The following is a 22,788-nucleotide window of genomic DNA, read 5'->3' on the forward strand; positions in this document are numbered from 1 at the left end:
CAATTGACAGAAAAATAAAAAAGTTATGGCTTTTGGAAGAAGGGGAGGAAAAAAAAAAAAAAAGGTGCCAGAACAAAAATTGTCCCCATCAGGAATAGGATAAGGTTGGTGTCATGTCCTATACATCAAGTAATGTTTCAAACCACCATCATTAAGGTTATAGTCTATCACCACATAAAAACTTTGGTTTCTAAAATAAATGAGCACCACTGTCCTTAACAACAACCAGAACACATGTAAATTATAATCTAAGACGCATGAAGAAATGTACTATACTTTATTTTACTGGTACAAACATCCTAAGATTCATGCACCAAACTGTAAAAAAGGCTTATTAAACATATTTAACATTATAAATTTCTGCTATATATCATCTGTGCGTTTACTTACAAAACACTTTACTTACAAACTGATTGCGTTACGGAGCTTCTGTGACGTCCAAATTAATGGGTTACTGTTGGGTTTCTATGGTTAACACCACTGGTCCACCTATAACACTAGTTTTAAATATGGCCTCCATTGGCCATAGTGCCAGCAAGGGTGACTTAAAATAGCAATCTAGAAAAAAATAGTTCCCAAAAGAGAACACCCACATATTGTTTTCCATTGAGATAGACTAACGAAAACCAGAAAAAGATCAAATAGTTTAAAAGTTTATCAATATCATTGTAGAAAGAAAACCCTCACAAAAGTCAAAATGTGGCCAGCCTATGTTACAGCTCTAAGGAATTTACTTATATATTAGGGGTTTAAAGAAATAAATAACCAGCTTGCCTTAGAAAACCATCGTTCCTACACCACTCCTTTCTGTCAGTTGCCGCCACTTCCTTCATCTTGGCAATGCTGGCAGAAATGCCTGGCAGCGGGTGCACATTGCACTTGGCCACCCAAGCAGGATCACCAATGGGTGTTCTGCTTATCTGAGGTTTCTGCTTGACTGGCGAAATCAAGGGAACTGGATGGCAAACCAATTACAGGATGAAGTATAGATCCTTTTAGGAGAGTTAAAGGGTGAATAGGACCTACAAGACTCTGCTAAACCAGAGTGGTAAGCTCTGACCACAGAAGTTCATTTTGAGCTGATTGAGTCCCAAATATATGAAAGATACCAAAATGGACCATAAAGACCTCATATTTATCGATTAATATACGGTATACGTAGGCAGATTGAGGTTATGATGTGGTTTTAGAGAGAATGATAATTCACAACATAACTGTGCGATTCTGTGATTGGAATATTTGTCCAATAATGACATGTAATTGCCATTCACATGAATACCCCAGAGCTGTTATACCCATGGCAAGAGTGGGTTGTTTCTTATCTGAGAAATTATTTTCTCATGCAACTGATAAGCATTAAAAGTTTACAATTTCGAGAGACCAATGTTAACCATGGCAACTCATTAAATATCTACATTTATTTCAATTTTTTTTAGAGTTTTGCACGACTAACGTGAAACCCTTGTAGGGTTTTTACCAAAATTGAACATACGCCCCTATTTGCTTAGTACTTTCTAGGGATCCGACCACTAAGAGCCAGAGCAATCCCAAGAACAGGGTTCTGCCATCTTAATGGAATGGAGGTCTGTATGCTTGAACTCAATACATTGTTTAAAGGGGTTACCCACTACTTGAACAAGCCCTTGTCAATCTGAATGTTTGCCCCCATTAAAATAAGAACACTTATACTCGCCTCCTGTGACAGCACCCTTGGTGTTGGCACTTGTGTTTCCGGGCTCATGAGAGGTTACATCATGTGAGCTCCGGCAACATCTGGAATGGTGCCAGCATGAGAGGTAAGTATAAGCGTTTTTATTTTAAAAGAGGCAAACATTCAGTTGGAGAAGGGGTAGTGGACAACCTTTTAACGAACTGCCGATTACAGCGTTTGGCTATTTCTGGCAGTTCGATGGATAGAAAATATCTTTCAATGGAGGAAACACCCCTTTATAATAAATGTCAACTAATCTTTTTATTTCAAAAAAAGATATCGGAGAAGCAGTCATATATATCTTTGAACTAAACAGTTTCCCAGTCAGAACAAAGCAAAGGCTTCTATCTCGAGTGTATTTTTTGATGGCGAACCAGGTCAGACTTTTTGATAAACCGTTTGCCGCATTCACCACAAGGAAAAGGTTTTTCACCTGTATGAATTCTTCGATGCATAAATATATTGGAGACGCTGGTAAAACATTTACCACAGTCAGGACAGGCAAATGGCTTCTCTCCCGTATGTATCCTTTCGTGACGGATCAGATCTGGTTTCCGACTAAAGCTTTTTCCACAGTGAGAACAAGAAAATGGTTTCTCACCTGTGTGGATTCTCTCATGTATTACAAGATAGGAGGCAGTAGCGAAACATTTTCCACATTCGGAACAAACATGGGGCTTTCTACCTCTACACATCAGCCTGTGTTTGACTAAATTTGTATCACTGGAAAAACATTTTTTACAATCAGAGCAACTATACATTTGGGATGTAGTGTATTCTGGTCTGCTATGATCATTTTCATAATCTATAGACATATTTAACATTTCCTTCTTAATGGCATCATCATTGTAATCTTCTGAATTAACAGAAGCACGAGTAGGTTGGGTTTGTCCTGCAGTTTCATAGTAGTATGGAAAATGCTCTTCTGCCTTAATGTGAGCAGATACCTTATGCAGTGAAGGTGAAGAGTGTGGGCGAGCAGGACTTCCATTCCATTGTACTGCATCAACTCTACAATTAGTGGACGCTAGTTTTTCTCCCATAGGTTTTGAAGGTGTATAAATATTCTGGAGTTCCAGGCTTCCATCTTTCCATGAAACCAATTCTTTCTTTATACTAGATAAATCTGCTTGTGTTAGTTCAACAGGTGTATAAACGTTGGTGTATATTACATCCTTGCTCCATGAAATGGGTACCTTCTCCATTTTTTCAGATGTATACAGTGCTGTTTTATGGGCTATGGTAGTGTAAACATCCGTGTCGGTGACAGATCCTTCTTCACAATCAGAATGAACCTCAATAATACAACCAGACATATATTGGGGATTTAGGTGGTGTTGGCTCATTGTGGAATGTCCTAAGTTTACATTGTTTCCCCATTGTGTTGACTGGTCTGTAAGATCCATAGATTTGACACATGTGGGCCTGTAAATATTGTCATCAACTGCAAGAATGCCATCTTCACAAGACTCCATTTCACTTCTGTTCCCATCGGGTGTATTTTGTATCTGCTCAGTGAGCAAGCAAATGTCAGAGTCTTTGGGTTTTCCTCCTTTATATGCTGTGTAGGCATCAGAAGAACTTCCCGGCAGAGTATTTTGTGGGGGTATGTAAATAATGTCCGCTTCTGTGTCCTCAGATAGTACCCCTTCTTCACTGTCAGCAGGTTCTGCCTGTGTGTATTTCGTACAGGTGGACAGGCTAGTGAATTGGTCATGATCTGTTTGGAGAACGACCTTTTGTTTATCTTCAAGCACACAGATTTTAGTTTTTGGCTTACATAATGTTAATGAATGATCCTCACATGCAACGATGGGGGATAGCTTATGTAAATTAAGCTTCATTGACAAGTTGTCCGAGCTTGGAAACTCTAAGAAAAAAACAAAAACAAGAAAAAAAACATTAAAATTGTAATACAATATAGTCCAGCATTAAAATTAGCTTCTGATTTCCATTAGTGAAAAATTGATAAAGTGGAATGCTTAAAACCAGATGTCATCTCCAGCCCCCACAAGCTTGTTTCACAGACACTGTCCATTTTAGTTTCATGACTACCGTTTATTGACAGCTATATTGCACATCTGGAGGAATAGATAAGGCAGGATGGTAACAGACTAAAGTACAGGTGCTTCTCGCAAAATTAGAATATCATCAAAAAGCATTAAGTTACGTACCGGTAACAGTATTTTTCGAAAGCCCATGACAGGACCACGAGAGAGGGGATCCGCCCTTCAGGAACAGGAAACCTACAGAGACAAAAATGGTGGCACCTCTTCCATGCCTCAGTTGGATTACAGAGCTTGAGAGGACTTCCACGGTTAATGGCACATAAAATATATACAACCTAAACAATATCACCCGTGTGGAAACTTACAATCGGAAGAAGTGCGCACCCATACGTCTGAGGGAGGGAACTAAGGGTACTGACATGGGCTTCTGAAAAATACAGTTACCGGTACGTACCTTAATGCTTTATTCAGACTCCCATGACAGCAACACGAGAGACTTACAGAGATGTTAAACTATGTTAGGGAGGGACTACAGCCTGCAGTACCCTTAACCCGAAGGTGACATCTGAGGAGGCACCCATGTCTAGTCTATAATGATTAAAGAAGGTGGAAGGGGATGACCACGTAGCCACCTTACATATTTGGTCGATGGAAACTCCAGATCTTTCTGCCCAAGAGGATGCCACAGCTCGAGTGGAATGTGCCCTCAAATTCTGTGGAGCCGGATTGCCACCTGCTGTGTAAGCTAGAGAGATAGCCTCCCTGATCCATCTCGTTAATGTACACTTTGAGACCCTAAGACCCTTTCTAGAGCCCTGGAAGGATATAAATAAAGCACTGTCCTTCTTCCAGGGATTGACGACAGAGAGATACTGCAACAGACATCTTCTAACATCTAAAGTGTGAAGTTTTTTCTCTTTTTGGTTAGTAGGGTTAGGGAGTAAGGAGGGAAGGACTATCTCTTGAGACCTGTGGAAGTCTCAGGCAACCTTAGATAAGAAGCTGGGTCTGTCCTAAGCACTAGTCTGTCGTCCAAAATTTGTGTATAAGGGTGGATTCTAGAAAGTGCCTGAATATCACTTATTCTACGTGCCAATGTTATTGCTACCAAAAAGGCTAATTTAAGAGATAGAACCTTAACTGAGGCCGATGTCTGGGGTTCGAATGGAGCCTCTGTCATAGCTGTGAGGACTACGTTTAAGTCCCATGGTACACACCTTGCTTTATGTATGGGCCTAGATCTACCAGCTGCTTTAATAAATCTAGAGATCCAGTAATTATTTGCAATATCACAGGAAAACAATGCACCAAAGGCCGAAATCTGCACTTTAAGGGTGCTAGTGGCAAGCCCTAATTCCAGACCCCTCTGAAGGAATTCTAGAATCTGCCCTATAGGTACCCCTTCCTCGGCTTTAAAGTTAGAAGCGGTCAGGAATTGTTTCCAGGTACTAGCATAGATTTTGGTTGTTAACAGCTTCCTACTCTTTAGGAGGGTGGTTATTAGATTTGGGGAGAATCCTTTATCATAACAATGTTGTTTCAAACTCCACGCCGTCAAGTGGAGTTCCGCTACTCGTGGATGGTTGACTGGGCCATGGGAGAGAAGATCCGGAAGATCTGAAGTATCCAGGGATCGTAGACCGACATAATTCTTAGCCGAGAACCAAGCCCTTCTGGGACAGAAGGGAGCAATTAGTATAAACCTTGCTCTGTCCTCTCTGAGGAAAAGCGTAGGCCAGGTTGAAATCCCATTTCCTCAGGAAAGCGTCCACCATAAGGGGTTTTTTCCCTCGGATTTAGAGAACAGAAATGCTTAACCTTTCTGTTTCTCCTGGTGGAAAAAAGGTCTATATCCGGCTGACCCCACATTTGGACAATCTGGTTGAAGATGGTTCCATTTAGAGACCATTCTCCTTGCCCAAGTCTGTTGCGACTTGGAAAATCCGCTTTGGCCTTTTCTGTTCCTCTTACGTGTAGAGCTGTTAAAAATAGAAGATGTCTTTCCGCTAACTGGAAAAGACGTCCTGCTACTTCCATCAGGGCTTCGGATCGAGTCCCACCTTGGTGGTTGATGTAAGCCACCTGGTTGTCCGAGAGAATTCTGACATGGTGACCCTATAGGTACACAAGGAATTTTTAACTGACAACTCTATTGCCGGTAGTTCCTTCAGGTTAGATGAGCTTTCTACTTGGGGATCCCATTGACCCTGAACTACCATATCCCCCATATGGGCCCCCCACCCCAAAGGACTGGCATCTGTGGTTATTATGCACGATATGTGTTTTTTCCCAGGGAACCCCCAAGGCCAAGTTCTCTGTCAAACCACCATCTTAGAGAGTTTATGGCTGATGGACCCAAGATCATTTTCCCTTGCAGGAATCCCCCGAGGGTTCTATCATTAAGTAACACCTCCCTCTGAAGGGCCCTTGTGTGAAACTGAGCCCATTTGACGGCTGGGATACAGGATGTTAGTGAACCCAACTGGGACACGGCCTGCCTAAGGGTCACAGAGGGCTTATTTACTGCCTGAAAAACTTGGTGACAAAGGCAAAGAATTTTATCTGGTGGCAGACGATACACCTGACATTCTGAATCTAGAATGAGGCCGAGAAACTGCTGAAACCTCAAGGGTTGTAAACGGGGTTTTTCCGAGTTTATTAGCCAACCTAATTGTTCTAGAGTGGACTTAGTCTTCTCCACCTGTGAAAGGCAATGACCAGCCGAACTGCCTATAATTATGAAGTCATCTAGGTAGGGTACAATTACGGTGTCTGATTCCCGAAGGTGGGCCATGACCTCGGACATTAACTTCGTGAAAACTCGAGGAGCGACTGACAGGCCAAAGGGGAGGGCTGTGAACTGGAAATGCTGGACTGAGCCATCTATGAACACGGATACTCTCAGAAAACGTTGAAAGTCTGTGTGAATAGGTACGTGATAATTTGCATCTTTTAAATCTAAAACCACCATGAAACAGTTTTGAAACACTATTTTTATTGCTGAGCCAATTGTTTCCATTTTAAATGGGCGAGTGATCAGAAACTTATTGAGGAACCGGAGATTAATGATGGTTCTGTAAGAGTTGTCCGGTTTCCGAATCAAGAATAGGAGAGAGTAAAAATCTCTACCCTTTTAGGAATCCGGAACCTCCACCGGGACCTTTTATTGGCATAGTTTAACAATCTCCGCTTCCAGGGCCGACTGTTTTGTATGAGAGGAGCGGAAGGGAGTGATTTTGAATTTATCCCCTTGAACCGAAAGGAATTCAAGTTTCAGTCCTGAACATATCACGCCCAGTACCAAAGCGCTGTTGGTGATTCGCGACCAGGCTGGAAAAAACGCTGACAATCTACCCCCTACGGGGGCCTCTAGTCATTGGGAGTTTTTTGTATTCTTGTGACGAACGCCTGAACATGAAGCCTGTACCTCTCTTCTTTTTGTCATCTCATTTGGCACAGTGCCGCGTAGGTCTTCCCTGACCAAATTTCCTTTTGGTGAAAGAACGTCGGTAAGACGAGGACGATAGGTTGGGGAATCTTTTTTTATCGTCCCCCGCCTTCTCTAGCAGCTCGTCTAAGACCGGCCCAAAAAGATATTCCCCTTCACATGGGATAGCACAGAGCTTCAATCTTGCCTGGATATCTCCTGGCCAGCATTTTAACCATAGAGCCCTGCGGGTCGCGTTGGAAATATCCACTGTCCTTGCCGCCTTCCTGACCAAGTTCACCGAAGCATCAGACAGGAAGGCAGCGGCTCCTTGAATTACTTGAAGAGCCCCCAGTATAAGTCTCCCGAGGTGCTCCCTCCTTCAGCTGAGACTCAAGCTGGTCCAGACAGACCATCATTGATCTGGCAGCACAAGTGGATGCAACTGCTGGTCTCGGGGATCCGGCTGCCATCTCCCAGGTTCCTTTAAGATAGATGTACGCTTTCTTATCTAAGGGATCTTTTAAGGTCCCCATGTCCTCCAAAGGGTAGGGAAGATCTCTGACGCTTTAGCCACCACTGCATCTAACTTAACACTTGCAACAAAGCCCCTAACGGCCGGGTCATCAAAGGGGTATCTCCGCTAAAGGGCCGGAGGTAAGGACCCTCTCTTTTCCAGCCCCTTCCACTCCCGGAGAATCAGCCTTTGAATTTTTTCATTCAAAGGAAAGGAACTACATTTTCTTTGATCCAATCCTTTAAACATGATGTCCTGTATGGACTGGGTTCTATTATCCCCATAGTTCCCCTAACTGCTTTTACAAGCTTATCCACACTGTCAAGAAGTAGGCAGAAACAACCCGAGTCTTCCTCGGATGAAGAAGCTGAGGGAGATGACTCAGAGTAGTCCTCCTTCCCCTTCCAACCGGCCGACGAATCTGATTCCGAAGGATCCTTCCAGCTAGAACTTTCTCCCCGAGTCAGGGATCTTATGGATTCCCTTACTTCAGCCCTGATGATGTCCTTCAAACTCGTGGTGAAGATGGGAGTCTCTTCTGCCACCTGAGGGGGGATAGTAAGGGGCAATATAGTCTAAACAGATGCTAACCCCTCCCCCTGAGACCTCACCGTCTGCTGGATACAGGGGGGCATAATTTTTTCAGACAAGAGTCCAGATGCTCTAGATTCCCGCCTGGAAGAGCTCCTGCGGCTGGATCGATCACTCAGTTGACCATGACCTGTACCATCCCGGGTTCTCTGCTGAGCCCGAAGCTTCTGTGCAGCCTGCTGATCTGCAGCTTCTTCCTCCATAGTGAGAAGTGGGCCAGAAGCATGGATCCTCCATTTTGCCGACCATATATACCTCCCCCCGGTATCCAGGTTCAGCAGGCCATGCCGCACCCCTCCCCAGATCCCCCGCCGGTACCGAGGCCCACTGGAACCTGGAATGAGGGCCCGGTCTTCTCGGATGGCAGCCACCATTTTCCCGGCGCCCAAAACCCCTCCGCGCCTGAGCAGAAGAGAACCGGCCCCGCCGCCCATCACTCGGTATCCCCGATGACGCTGAACGTGTCAGGGGCTGCTACAGATGCCCGTGGAGAGCCTCCGCATCCACTGCCGGCCGGAACTCAAACCCGGAGCCTTACCCCGCACCGCCAGAGCCACAGGGGGACCCAGGGAGCATACTTGCCTCGCGGCTGCTTCCAGAGATGGCGATCCTCCGAACCCCAGTCCCTGCTGCTCGCTCACTGCCACCCCATCCATCAAGGACCACCGTTGAGCTTCCAGGACCCCCGTACCGGTCGAGGTAGGAGACCCCCCGCTACCTGAGCCGACCGGCCGGGCCTGGGATCCGATGCGTAGTCATCTGTAGGACCAGTCCTATCAGGAACAGGAAAACAACTGAGGCATGGGAGAGGTGCTGCCCTTTTTGTCTCTATAGGTTTCCTGTTCCTGAAGGGCAGATCCCCTCTCTCGTGGTGCTGTCATGGGAGTCCAAATAAAGTTGTTCTTCAATACAAAAAGTGAAAATCATATATAGAGTCATTACAGAGTGATCTATTTCAAGTGATTATTTCTGTTAATGCTGATGATTATGGCTTACAGACAATGAAAACCCAGAAGTCATTATCTCAGTAAATTAGAATACTTTATAATACCAGCTTGAAAAATTATTTTAAAATCTGAAATGTTGGCCTACTGAAATGTATGTTCAGTAAATGCACTCAATACTTGGTCGGGGCTCCTTTTGTATCAATTACTGCATCAATGCGGCGTGGCATGGAGGCGATCATCCTTTGGCACTGCTGAAGTGTTATGTAAATAGTTAACAATTGCTGACATTGCGGATACACAAATATATCTTATTAAAGATCGAGCCTAAAAAAGGCCATCAGAATAGCTCCCAAATGCAGTATAATCCTACAAAAATGGAACAAATCAATTCTCCAAGAAATAGCTCGGTGAGATCAATATAATATCAAAAAATCGATGTACAAATTTTATTTCTTCACTTACTATCATAAATTCACATAACAAGAAATTTTAAAAACGAAATACATGGATGAACAGAGAAAGGGAAAAAAGAAATCAAGATCCAAACTCTCCACATACTGTTCCTAATATGCTTCAAAGAATAGAGTCCAGAGTATATCAATTTAGATGCCTCACATAAAGGGTATTAGAGGGAATGTAATAAGTGCAAATTTGTCAAATAAGACTACGATACTCTGACTCCAAGAAATTATAGTGAATCCAAATAGGCACTTCACATATGTATCCTAAAAGGAGGCCTCTCCACTCTTCCTCCAGACTCTAGGACCTCGATTTCTAAATGAAATGCAAAATTTACTTTCACATGAAAACAACACCTTAGACCACTGAGCAATAGTCCAGTTCTTTTTCTCCTTGGCCCAGGTAAGACGCTCTACTGGCCATGAGTGGCTTGACACATGGAATGTGCACTTGTAGCCCATGTCCTGGATACGTCTGTGTGTGGTGGCTCTTGAAGCAATGACTCCAGCAGCGGTCCACTCCTTATGAATCTCCCCAAAATTTTTGAATGGCCTTTTCTTAACAAACCTTTCAAGACTGTGGTTATCCCGGTTGCTTGTGCACCTTTTTCTACCACGCTTTTTCCTTCCACTCAACTTTCCATTAATATGTTTGCATACAGCACTCTGAACAGCCAGCTTCTTTAGCAATGACCTTTTGTGGCTTACCCTCCTTGTGGAGTGTGTCAATGACTGCCTTCTGGACATCTGTCAAGTCAGCAGTCTTCCCCATGATTGTGGAGATACAGAAACAGACTAAGGGACCTTTGTAAATGCTTAGGAAGCCTTTGCAGGTGTTTTTTGTTTATTATTCTAATTTACTGAGATAACTTTTGGGTTTTCATTGGCTGTAAGCCATAATCATCAACATTAACAGAAATAAACACTTGAAATAGACTAGTCTGTTTGTAATGACTCTATATAATAGGAGTTTTACTATATGTATTGAAGAACTGAAATAAATTAACATTTTGATGATATTCTAATTTTGTGAGAAACACCTGTATATATGCAAATAGCCTCTTCAGAGGCATTGTGAACCCCTGTTTATATTGGTGTCAGTTTTCAGGTGTATCTCCTATCATTTATCTGTGACCACGGTGTTACCTTTGGGGAAAATGTTTGGGCTATCTATTCTACATTCACCTTCTCTTAGGTGATTAGTCTTCATGTTCATATGAATCGCCTGACCTCATACCACTTGGTCTTTACCATATAAGGCAACCCTGCAGTACATAACTCATTATACATGTCCTATTACTAATTCCCTATTATTGAGGTATGTCATAGCTCCTTGTCCTGTGTGTCCCATGTATGTATTTTGGATATGCAATATGTTTCCACGTTTTTTCCTTGCCTATTACCATTGTTAACTAAAGATTTGTTACAATTTTACTCTACGTCATGTGACTTATTGTTATTCCTCACTTTTTTTGTTTTACTTTGTGTAATCAGTGTTAGAAGCTTTCAGTTAATGAGCTGCCTGTGCTCCGGGGCAGGACTGTGGGCAGAGTCTTAACTTCCTACTCTAAGCCAGAGAAACCAAGAAGAGACCTGCCCACGGGCCTCCCCAAAGCACAAACAGTCTTTTTCTATGTTGAGGAACATGTTTGTGCTTCGGGGTGGCCTGTGGGCAAGTCTCTTCTTGGTTTCTCTGGCTTAGCTTAGAACAGGAAGATAAGACTCTCCCTACAGTCTTGCTCTGAAGCACGGTCATATCATTAGCTGAAAACTTCTAACACTGACTACACAAGAACTACAAGACGGATTTCTTCACCCCAGGTAAAATTTTAATCAGTGTAACAACAGCCCACCTCACAATGCCTTAGTTTATTTTGCAAAATCCTGCTGACAGGTTTGCTTCAAAGGTCTAAGGTGTTGGAGATTACTACATATCATAGTTATTAATGCCTTCACAACTTTTGGTGTACATGTAAATCAAAAGTCGTGTCCCTGACCTTGATGTGGGCTTGCATCTTCCCCCGCACATGATGGCTCATTTAATCAGCCATCATGGTCTTTTAACAGCCACAGATGGAGCAGAGAATCTTTAACAGCATTCAACATGCACTGGCAAGGGAGCATGTCATTCTACGAGTCCATCGGCGTGACCCGTGACGTGATTGCGCGGTGCCAATGGGTATTCGTGACAGCCTGCTGATGACCTCCATGCTAGTCATTATGATCCTCTTGTGAAAGCCCTTTGTCCCATTAAAAATAAAACAAAAAAACAAATGTGTAGCATTTCTGTGTTTGTAAAAGTTCGATCTATCAAATTATAAATTGAATCAATCCGATAGGTAAATGGCATAACGAGAAAAAAAATAAAAATGCCAGAATTTGGTATTTTAGGCCACTACAAAATTGCAATTAAATGCGATAAAAGGCCATGAAAACACCGTATCTACCCAAAAATGGCATTAGTAAAAACACTAGCTCAGGGCACAAAAAAAATAAGCCCTCACCCAGCCCCAGATCCCAAAGAATAAAAATGTTACATCTCTCGGAAAATGACGACACAAGCAAAAATTTTATTTCTTCCAAACTTCTGATTTTTTTAACCCCTTAATGTCCAATGACGGACACAGTCCGTCATTAGACATATCCCCTGCTTTGATGAGGGCTCCGGCGCTGAGCCCGCATCAAAGCCGGGACATGTCAGCTGTTATGAACAGCTGACATGTGCCCGCAATAGGCACGAGCGGAATCGCCGTCCGCCCACGCCTATTAACTAGTTAAATCCCGCTGTCAAAGCTGACAGCGGGCATTTAAATAGCATTTCCGGCCGCCGGGCCGGAAATGACCTCATCGCCGACCCCCGTCATGTGATCGGGGGTCGGCATCATGTTGCCTGGACAACCAGAGGTCTCTATGAGATCTCTATGGTTGTTCCAGGCATATGGCTTTCAGCGCCACCCGGTGGTCGGCGCTAAAAGCACAGGAGTAAATCTGCTACATATGGGTGATCTGCTCATCAGCCATATGTAGCAGAGCCGATCGGGTTGCGCATGCTTGTAGCCTCCTATAGAGGCTATTGAAGCATGCCAAAAGTTAAAAAAAAAAAAAACATTTTAAAAAATAAAAAAAAATTAAAAAAACCTAAAAGTTCAAATCACCGCCCTTTCGCCCCAATCAAAATAAAACAGTAAAAAAAAAAAAAAAATCCCACATACACATATTAGGTATCGCCGCGTTCAGAATCATCCGATCAATAAAAAAAAAAAAAAGCATTAACCCGATCGCTAAACGGCGTAGCGAGAAAAAAATTAAAAACTCCAGAATTACGTTTTTTTGGTTGCCAAGACATTGCATTAAAATTCAATCATGGTGATCAAAAGAACGTATCTGCACAAAAGTAGTATCATTAAAAACGTCAGCCCGGCACGGAAAAAATAAGCCCTCACCCGACCCCAGATCACGAAAAATGGAGACGCTACGCGTCTCGGAAAATTGCGCAATTTTTTTTTTTTTTTTTTAAGCAAACTTTGGATTTTTTTTTTCACCACTTAGATAAAAGAAGACACAGACATGTTTGGTGTCTATGAACTCGTAATGACCTGGAGAATCATAATGGCAGGTCAGATTTAGCATCTAGTGAACCTAGCAAAAAAGCCAAGCAAAAAACAAGCGTGGGATTGCACTTTTCTTTTGCAATTTCACCGCACTTGGAATTTTTTTCCCGTTTTCGAGTACACGACATGGTAAAACCAATGGTGTCATTTAAAAGTACAACTCGTCCCGCAAAAAATAAGCCCTCACATGGCCATATAGATGGAAAAATAAAAAAGTTATGGCTATGGAAAGAAGGGGAGCGAAAAACAAATACGTAAAATCGAAAAAAGCTCCGGTCATTAAGGGGTTAAACCACTTTAATAATAATAATAAAAAAAAAAAACTATACATGTTTGGTATCTGCATACTCATACTGACCTGGACAATGATATTGTCAGGTCAGTTTTACCATATAGTGAACATAGTAAATAAAAAACAATTGTGGTATTGCACTTTTTTGTTCAATTTTAATGCACTTAGAATTTTTTTACCCACTTTCCACTGAATCACATGACAGAATGAATGGTGTTATTCAAAAGTACAACTTGTTCTGCAAAAAACAAGGCCTCATATTGCTATATTGATTTAAAAAAAAAAAAAAAAATTATGGCTCTTGGAAGAAAGGATGAAAAATAATGGAAAGTCCCCCAGGGATGAAAGGGATAACACTGATGTCAATTTTGAGGCATTTTTTGGTCCCACGCTTAAGTGTCCAAACACAACCCTTTTCTGGCCCAGGACACCCCAAGTTTGCAGGGACTGTTAACTCCATGACTCTGTGGACAGTTATCGAGCGATGCCCAACAGTGGCGAAAATGTAAAACCGGCAGTTAAAAAGCAAGCGTCATGGAGCATGGCAGACATACAGCTGAGATAAATATCCATCCAAGACTCAATCATTGGTGGCTGAAGGCTGAATAGTATCGCATGTTGGGAGTGGTAGTTATTTATGATGCTGTGTGAGTGTATTTCTCCTATTGACTGTGGCTCAGGACAGCTCTGCTTGGATGCTATGGCAGCACAGACTTCAGCCACAGCCTAGTTTGTGACAAGGGAATCCTTGTAGGGACACAATTCAATTAAAAGAAACTTTGGGAGCAAAATATAGCTCCAAGACTTTGGCCGGAAGACTGAATTTTTAGTTATTCCTGGAACAACCCATTAAATGTTGGCAGTCCAGTGGTAATACATTTCACTAAGCCTCTTTTTCATACAGTAACATACAGAAATGATCATTTATTTTATATTATATGTACAGGCCACAATGTAAGAAACACAATCGATTCGGGTATTATACTATTAAGCTAAATTGATAAAACATTTTTTTTTTCTAACTGTTGCAGATTTATTTTCATACATGTCCATTGCATTTTCAGTTCTGTGCTCTACACCTATAAACTATGCCTCCAACAGCAAATGAAACATTGCTTTTCTTATTTATGCTTTTATACCTCACTTGGATAACAGATTCCAAAAACAAGAGGAAACCAATATCTCCACTATAACGAAGAAGGATGGTAAACCTACTTGGTATCTCCAGAACTAAAATGACACATGATACATAGATTTCCCGATCTTGATTTCATATGAACAGCATGATCACAATAAATTGCAGAAACTTTATTTTTTATGGCAACCTTGCCTTATACTTAAAAAGGAACCTGTCAGGTCCCTTCTGCCCTCCATCCCAATAGCATTAGACTATTTGTTGCCAAATACCCTGCCTAACAAGCCCTCTATAGTGTCTAACACCTACACACAAGTTTTAAAAAAGGCTTTATAAACTGTGCGTTTCATACGCTAATTAAGACTTAGATGGGGTATTTTTCCCAGACAAGTTGTTATCATGCCTCTGTCTGTGTGATAACATAATTTACAAGACCTGGAATCATAGCCAGCTTTCTTCAAAACTCGTGCATGACCATAGCTTTCTTCTCCCACCTAATTGTCCCTCTGAAGCTGGGATTACGCTTCCCCTGTTTCAGAGGCGCACTGCGCATATCTGGAAGTGTAAGCCTATGAATTCGCAGAACAATTTGGATTTGTGAGCTTAGATTTTGTTGGTAGCAGTGAGACTGGGTTCAGAGACTTCTTCCGACCTGAATTTATAGCGTTTATATATGTGTATGAGGTTGTAAGCTCAGAAGACCCATGGGCAATCTGGGTACTTTGGTCTCTATAGGTACTGTGCAGGTGGCTTCAACCATTATTTAAGGGCCTAATGCTTTGTTGATTTATCTAGTATATCCATGAATTAATTAAATTAAACACATTTCATGAAAAATACCATTAGACCTTATCTTACCACTGGAACCAAGAAATGGGTGATTTTCCATCATGAGCTGCTTGTATAGATCCTTGTTTCCTTCTATATACTCCCACTCCTCCATGGAGAAACAGACAATGATATCTTCACATCTTACAGGGACCTGACACACAATGATACAGTCATCATCTCCCCTAGGGTTATGGTAGAATAGTTATCCCAGTACTCCCAGCAGTGCTCACCTCTCCAGTCAGCAGATGGATGATCTTGTTGGTGAGGTCCAAGATCTTCTGCTCATTGTTCTTTTCATATACCTCTGATAAAGTTGGAGAATCCATGACAGGGCTCACCGTTTCGCACAACCCCTCCGGTTGACAAGGAATGCCCCGGATGGTTTTGACATGCTTACCGGCTTTATTAACCACTGAATAATCCTGTGAAACATAGGACAAATAGAGACCAATGCTTTACTGGAGGCCATGTTAGCTATGGCAGACTCATCCAGTCTATACTGAGACACAATGCTTTTTACTTTCAGCCACATCTGCATACATTTATTATGAATTAGACTCTTGATACTCTACACACGGAGTAAAACTGTCCATACAGCCTTTTTACCTCTTTTGGGGGATATAGGCTTATGCATTTGTATTGCAACATGTTCCATTTTTGTTTTCCTCTCAGATATAAGCCAAGATTTCTACCAGCGGTGTATTAAATAGGATTACTCAGCCAATGTCTGCAAGCATGTTTATTGGAGAATTATGGTACTAGAAAGCTGTAGGCGTACATAGCTCACGTATATGGCTGGTTTATGAAACAAGGAGTCCCTTTGCCCTAATTAACCCTTTGAAGAGAACCTGTTATCAGGTAAAATATGAAAAATCTGCTATTTTTACCTGCTGCTTAAGGGGTTATCTAGTACTATTACATTTTTTACTATCAGCATAAGATCTAACAGGCTCACACCAATCTTTGTTAGCACAGAGCAGTCACAGACCACAACGCCTGGTGATTCACCGGCTTCTGCTGACGTCATGCTGATTGACAGCCGGCTTCCCGCTGCTTAACTGAGGCGAGCCAGCTATCAATCAGCATGATATCATCAGTCACTCTCCATCGACAGAGCAGCGAAGAAGACCAAAAGCTGCTATGTTGACGAGGGCAGCTGAATCGCTGGTAGGACCGGTCAGTATCTCCTCTGAGCCGGCACCAGGTAGAGCAGAGAGGTAGTTGCCTCCTGCCTGTTAGTTTTTAGGCACATGGCAAAAAAATAAAAAATTGTTCGGGAGAACCACCGTTAAGTATTTTGTTTGTTTTTTTTACACCCACCATACAGTTTCAGAGATATGGGTCTTTTCATTTTATTTTTATGATCTTTACCATGGGGACGCGTCTTTAGGCTGCTTTGCATGATCACCCACCTTTGGAAAAGACCTTAAAAATTGCCACTAAATAAAAATAACTGAATACTCAGGGGAAAGGCAAGAATAAAGTAAGAGCAAAAACTGTCCATTTATATCTTGGTGACAGATGATCTTTAAAACGTTTGTCCAGTCTTCTGTTAAAAGTTTGTATTCACGCTATGTGACAGTTGAATCCTTACAGCGTGTGATGAGCAACCTGTCAGGATTCTCCACTATTGCCTGTGAGAGCACTCAATTTGCATACTTATGACAATGTTCCGGCTAGTCGTGCTCATTCTCACTCAATACAAGTAAATTGAGAGAAGCAGAGCATGTCTAGTGGCATGTGGCCACAATACCAGAGAATTTTGACACCATGCACACTGCAAGCTGCGTGGATTCAGAAGTCAGCAGAGTGAATGGAGACGTTGTTAGAAAACTGGAAAAACCCTTTAAGCATGGTTAAAATCACACATGATGCCATATCATGTCCAGAATTACTGCGAGTACTAGGATTATAAAAAACTGCTCCCAGAACCTGTATTCCTGATTATATTTTAGCAATGTAGATAAGAGGTATATTAGCCTTAGTGCACATTGCATACACTGGGAAAAGCTTCTAGGTGTGACGCCCCCTGGGACTCATCCCCTGATGAATAGGTTCGCAGTGTAAAATATAGCCTACAGCTCTCCCTGAACACCCTAAACTGTTTTTTCTCCTTCATAAATTATCAGGGAGGGCCCTTACTGGTTCAGGAGAAACTAACTGCACATCAGAAAATACAGGTGTCAAAACTACTGCCGGCAGCGGAGGGTTCTGGGAAGCATCCACCACGCCACAAAACATACCCTGCAACTGGGACTGTGAAGTTTCAAGTCCCTGGTGCTCCCTGGCCAGATCCTGAACTCCCTGGGTCAAATTCATCACCTGATTGTACAGTGTACAAATAGGATACATACTGGTGGGAAAATAAAAAAAAAAAAGTCAGGCCAATTGTAAGGTGACGCTAGTCACTACTCACAGATAAGCCGTGAGGATGTGTGGGCAAGAGGTCCGAAGTAAACAAGCAAAGAGAGTACGTTATAGACAGAGGGGTGAGACAAAGGTGAGGTCAATTTTCCAAAAGCTAGCCAATCACAACAAAAGGGCTAAGCAAACGGATGGTCAAGACAAACATTAATTGGAGCAGCGCAGATCAGAATACTAGACAAGAGGCGCAGAGCACGCACACCCCTCATGAGCAAAGCTATAATTAGCAGCAAAAAAGGACAGAGAGCTGGATAAATTGCAAGGTGACGACTCTGGACAAGAGACACATGGATTAAGCCCTGGCACACTCTGGTCTTGATTGGACAGCTAAACGGTCATTTCAGACACTGACAACTCAGCATGCCCCAGCTCCTGATTGGACAGCTGAGCTGTCCATCACCATACTGACAGCTCCGAATGCCCCATTCCTAGACTGGACGGAAGATCTGTCAATCACTGCATCCAGACACTAAGGGCTCCGTCACACATAGCGATCACGCTAGCGAGATCGCTGCTGAGTCACAAGTTTTGTGACATAACAGCGATCTCACCAGCGAGATCGCTGTGTGTGACAGCGATCAGCGACCAGCCCCCCTGATCGCTGTAGGAAAGCCCAGGACATGTTTTTGGTCGCTGGTCTCCCGCTGGCCAGCACGCATCGCTGCATGTGACAGGCGGGAGACCAGCGATCAGCTTGTAACTACTGTAAGGTAAACGCAGGGTTTCTAAGCACGGCGCTGTGCTTAGAAACCCTCTGTGTACCTTAGTTACCAGCGGGCTGATGCAGGGAGCTGGTAACTAAGGTACACATCGGGTTTCTAAGTGACGCACGACGATGTGTACCTTAGTTACCAGCTCCCTGCATCAGCGCGCTGGTAACTAAGGTACACAGAGGGTTTCTAAGTGACGCACGACGATGTGTACCTTAGTTACCAGCTCCCTGCATCAGCGCGCTGGTAACTAAGGTACACAGAGGGTTTCTAAGTGACGCACGACGATGTGTACCTTAGTTACCAGCTCCCTGCATCAGCGCGCTGGTAACTAAGGTACACAGAGGGTTTCTAAGTGACGCACGACGATGTGTACCTTAGTTACCAGCTCCCTGCATCAGCGCGCTGGTAACTAAAGTACACAGCGACGCCGCGTGCTCGGCGTCGCTGTGCTGATGGCTGGTGAAGTTGTCTGTTTGGCAGCTCACCAGCAATCATGTAACGACACACCAGCAATCCTGACACGTTGATATCGTTGTCGGGATCGCTGGTGAGTCGCTATGTGTGATGGGGCCCTAATATAGGAGGAATCGTGACTCCGGGCCCCTATGGGTGATGCATTCCACTGTATGACTATACAGAACAGTGCCATAGATTGGCGTTTCCATCATAGGTATGCACTGAAAAATCTTCCCGATATTTACACTATCCATTAAGTTCAGAGACAATATTCAAAGCCTAGTGCTAGTACTTACACTTTCCAGTCTTGGTAACACAGACACTGATATTATAGTCCAATATTCTGATAATACAGGATACCAGTCATTCCACTATTACGTTATTTCTGTGCTGTCTTGTGCATAAATATGTGATTCTTCAGATGTTGTATTAGTCTCTGCCTGATGAAGAGACCTGAGTAGTCTGGAAAGCTTGCAATGTGTTACCATCTTTTCAGTTAGCCATTAAAAGGTATCAACCACTGAGGACTCTCAATTCTGAATATTTTTCTATTACATTTTAGTAATATAGCCCCTCATCATTAAATTCCCCGCACCCCTCACCTCTCCAGTCAACAGGTAGATGATCTCCAAGGTGAGTTTCAGTATCTTCTCACTAATGTGATTCTTGTCCATCGTACATGGGCAGCTTGAAGTGGAGATTGGAAAAGTGGAATGCTTTCCTTACAGTCTCATTAGGAGATGATCAAAATCTACGAAGGGTCAGAAACAATTAAGTATTAACATGCAGCAATTGTAAGGGATTGATAATCCCGGCGATCAGCTATTACAGCATGGCCACGCACGTGTACCATCTCATCATACTACTCTTACACATCGCACATGCCAGATCTTACCCTCCCGGCAAGCTTCAATTACAGGGCAGCTTTATAGGAAATCCAGGCATCTCCATAACACTTCAGGCAATCACTCCTACACAGCACACTGGAAGTGATACAGAGGAGGATTCTGGGATTTGTAGTCCTTTACTGAGTACTTCCTGAGTCCTATAGAAAAGGGTAAAAATCCCATACTATCTCATGCAAATAATTACTTCTATCATTGAAAGAGGCGAGACCCATAAGGAACAACATAGAAAACAGAAGGTACACACAAGCACTACTCACAGCAGTGGTCTGCAAGACACAGCAAACCCATTTCGATTAGGTGCAATGATACTCTGACTACAAGAAAATGGCCGCCACATTGGGGCTTCCCTGGGCGCATTAGAGACATATCTAACCATAGATGTTTACCTCTGGGTAATATAGCTCTATAGGCTACACAGGGCTTAGCGACCCCTGGAGGCGGGCGAGTGTTGGTGGGTCAGAGCTAAAAAAAGAAGGCCATTGTGTGGCCTCACAATTACATCTGCTCAAATCAGTCCACCTGGGAAAGCCATGCCATGCCTGCACCCAGCCCTGTGCGATACATACGGGCACTGCCGAAGCCAGGTCTGTGCGCAGGCCAGTGCCAGCTGCTGCTTCCTGACAGGACCTTAATGACGTCAGGGTCCTGCGTGACTCCGCCTATGGTTGTGACTGATCACGTGGTTATGACGTCACGAAAGGTCCTTCAGCTCTAGAATTTTGCAATTTTGCATGTACGGACTTGGGAGGGTCGCGCTCTCGCTGGGACCGCGTAGAGGTGAGGAGCGCCACTCTGGGGCACCTACAGCCGGGCGGCTGCTGGCTCCTCACACCCAGGAGGCTGCCAGCCTCACTGTAAGTGTTAGGAGGGGAGAAGGAGCATCACTGCCACAGTGTTGGTGATCAGTGACCTCTACAAGACGCTTCCTATGTTAATTACGTGTTAAAGTGTTTGGTAACAGTGGAGAAAGGTTCTGTATGGGGGGTTGTGTGTGCCCGGATGGAGGGGGCGCGGAAGGCACAGCCTATGGAGAACGGAGCCACCGTATTGGTTGCTATGGGCGACCGCCGGCCTTGTGACGCTAATCTCCGCGTGTACGCGAGGCGGTACTGATAAATATCTGACCCGGAGTGTTTCTACCAGACCACACTGCCTCCGGAGCTATGGAAACAAGTAATCACTGACAGGGGCCTGTGTGCGAGTGTCAGTAGAGCAGATTCTGTCATTGTGAGATTGTGACTAAGGCCGGCGTCACACTACCGTAGAATATGGCCGAGTGTTATGCGAGAAAACATCGACCAGCACTCGGACCAGTGTTAATCTATGGGGCAGCTCCCATCAGCGTTTATTTTCTCAGCTGTATTCAGCGTGCGTGTAAAATCGCAGCATGCCGAGACTCGCCAGTGCAAGGCTATGGGTGTGAGAAAAAAAAAAATCGCACAGCACTCGGACCAAGCGCATTCTGTTTTTTTTTTTTTACACAGACCTCCTTATAATAGAATATATATGTATATTTATTACATAGAAGAAAAGGCGGCAATTCATCTGCCGTGTTCTGTAAAATCACAGCAGGAGCCGACAGGATAGAAGAGATGGATTACATACAGTAAATCCATATAGGCAGGTAGAGCTGATTGCAGCCACCTGCAAGGTCAATGGGAGGGGTGCAAGATCAGACTGGAGGCATCCAGCAACTAAATAGACAAAAAAAACAAAAAACCGACCAGCACCTCCTAATGTGAACACGTGCAAGCTGCAAATACTGCACAATATAGAACAATATAGACAAAATACAGCAGCACATGTGCATGAATCTAGGCCATGTGAAAACACAGAAGCATATTAAAACCATTCAATTTAGATAATCCTGAAAAATATTTTTTCAAAAAATTAATAATATAATCTTTATATAGCGCCATCATATGCCGCAGCGCATTACAGTTTAACAGTTTCAAAACACAAGTCATAAGTAACAACATTAACAGTACAATAATTAAAGCAAAATAATACGACCCTGTTCGTGAGAGCTTACAATCTACAATGAGGTGGGGGAGATACAAAGTACAGGTCCAACCATCTTGAGGGAGCGAGGGATGGAGGGAGATAGTGAATTGGCTACACACGCACACTTACGCATAGAATGACTTTGATTAGTGAACGTGATAGGCCGCTCTGAACAAATGTGTTTTGAGGGAGCGCCTAAAACTATGCAAATTGTGGTTAGTCCTAATTTCTTGGGGTAGAGCATTCCAGAGGATTAGCGCAGCGCGGGAGAAGTCTTGGAGTCGGGAGTGGGAGGTACGGATTAGTGCAGAGGTTAGTCGAAAGTCGTTTGCAGAGCGCAGCAATCGGCCGATAGACAGAAATGAGGGAGGAGATGTAGGGGGGTGCGGCACCATGGAGAGCTTTGTGGGTGAGAACAAGTACTTTGAATTGGATCCTATAATGAATGGGCAGCCTGTTTAATGACTGACGAAGAGCGGACACGTCCGAGTATAGATTAGCCAGATGGACGACCCTGGCTGCTGCATTAAGTATGGACTGGTGACGGGGAGGCCAATTAATAGAGCGTTGCAGTAATCCAGGCGGGAGTGGATCAATGCTACAGTGAGTGTTTTTGTCGTTTCCATGGTGAGAAAAGGGCGGATTCTAGAGATGTTCTTTAGGTTTAAGCGGCAAGAGCGGACAAGAGATTGTATATGGGATGTGAAGGAGAGATTGGTGTCAAACATAACACCCAGACAGCGCGCCTGCTACC

At 43.4% G+C, this 22,788-nt stretch overlaps 2 protein-coding genes across 13 annotated transcripts in view; one reads left to right on the forward strand and one right to left on the reverse strand.

The window, feature by feature from the left end:
• Positions 1–260: 260 nt before the first annotated feature.
• LOC141100154 (uncharacterized) lies at positions 261–20,684 on the reverse strand. 6 transcript variants are annotated; one of them, XM_073588432.1, is made up of 7 exons: positions 20,417–20,647; positions 20,018–20,167; positions 19,725–19,873; positions 15,760–15,951; positions 15,557–15,680; positions 3,516–3,581; positions 261–3,431 (listed from the first exon to the last, which is right to left on the reverse strand). In XM_073588432.1, the coding sequence occupies exons 3-7, from the start codon at positions 19,794–19,796 to the stop codon at positions 2,056–2,058; spliced, it is 1,830 nt and encodes a 609-aa protein (XP_073444533.1). In that variant the 5' UTR covers positions 19,797–19,873; positions 20,018–20,167; positions 20,417–20,647; the 3' UTR covers positions 261–2,055. The 6 variants fall into 6 exon arrangements, with proteins under 6 accessions (XP_073444533.1, XP_073444529.1, XP_073444528.1 ...); XM_073588428.1 differs by having other exon boundaries at positions 261–3,581; positions 20,597–20,684; XM_073588427.1 differs by having other exon boundaries at positions 261–3,581.
• The window catches only part of LOC141100151 (uncharacterized), an 80,799-nt gene continuing 78,679 nt past the window's right edge, over positions 20,669–22,788 (forward strand). For 3 of the 7 annotated variants that reach the window (XM_073588419.1, XM_073588421.1, XM_073588423.1), the window contains exon 1: positions 20,669–20,807. Coding sequence is in view for 1 of the 7 variants with exons in the window: in XM_073588418.1 (XP_073444519.1) it covers positions 20,762–20,807 (46 nt within the window). In the remaining 6 variants the exon portion in view is untranslated. Of the gene's footprint in view, positions 20,885–22,788 lie in introns of all 7 variants that reach the window. The other 4 variants (XM_073588420.1, XM_073588422.1, XM_073588418.1 and 1 more) reach the window with 3 other exon arrangements.

Source organism: Dendrobates tinctorius, unplaced genomic scaffold, assembly GCF_039654945.1.
Source record: "Dendrobates tinctorius isolate UK_male_01 unplaced genomic scaffold, ASM3965494v1 ptg000103l, whole genome shotgun sequence".
NCBI classification, from domain to species: domain Eukaryota; kingdom Metazoa; phylum Chordata; class Amphibia; order Anura; family Dendrobatidae; genus Dendrobates; species Dendrobates tinctorius.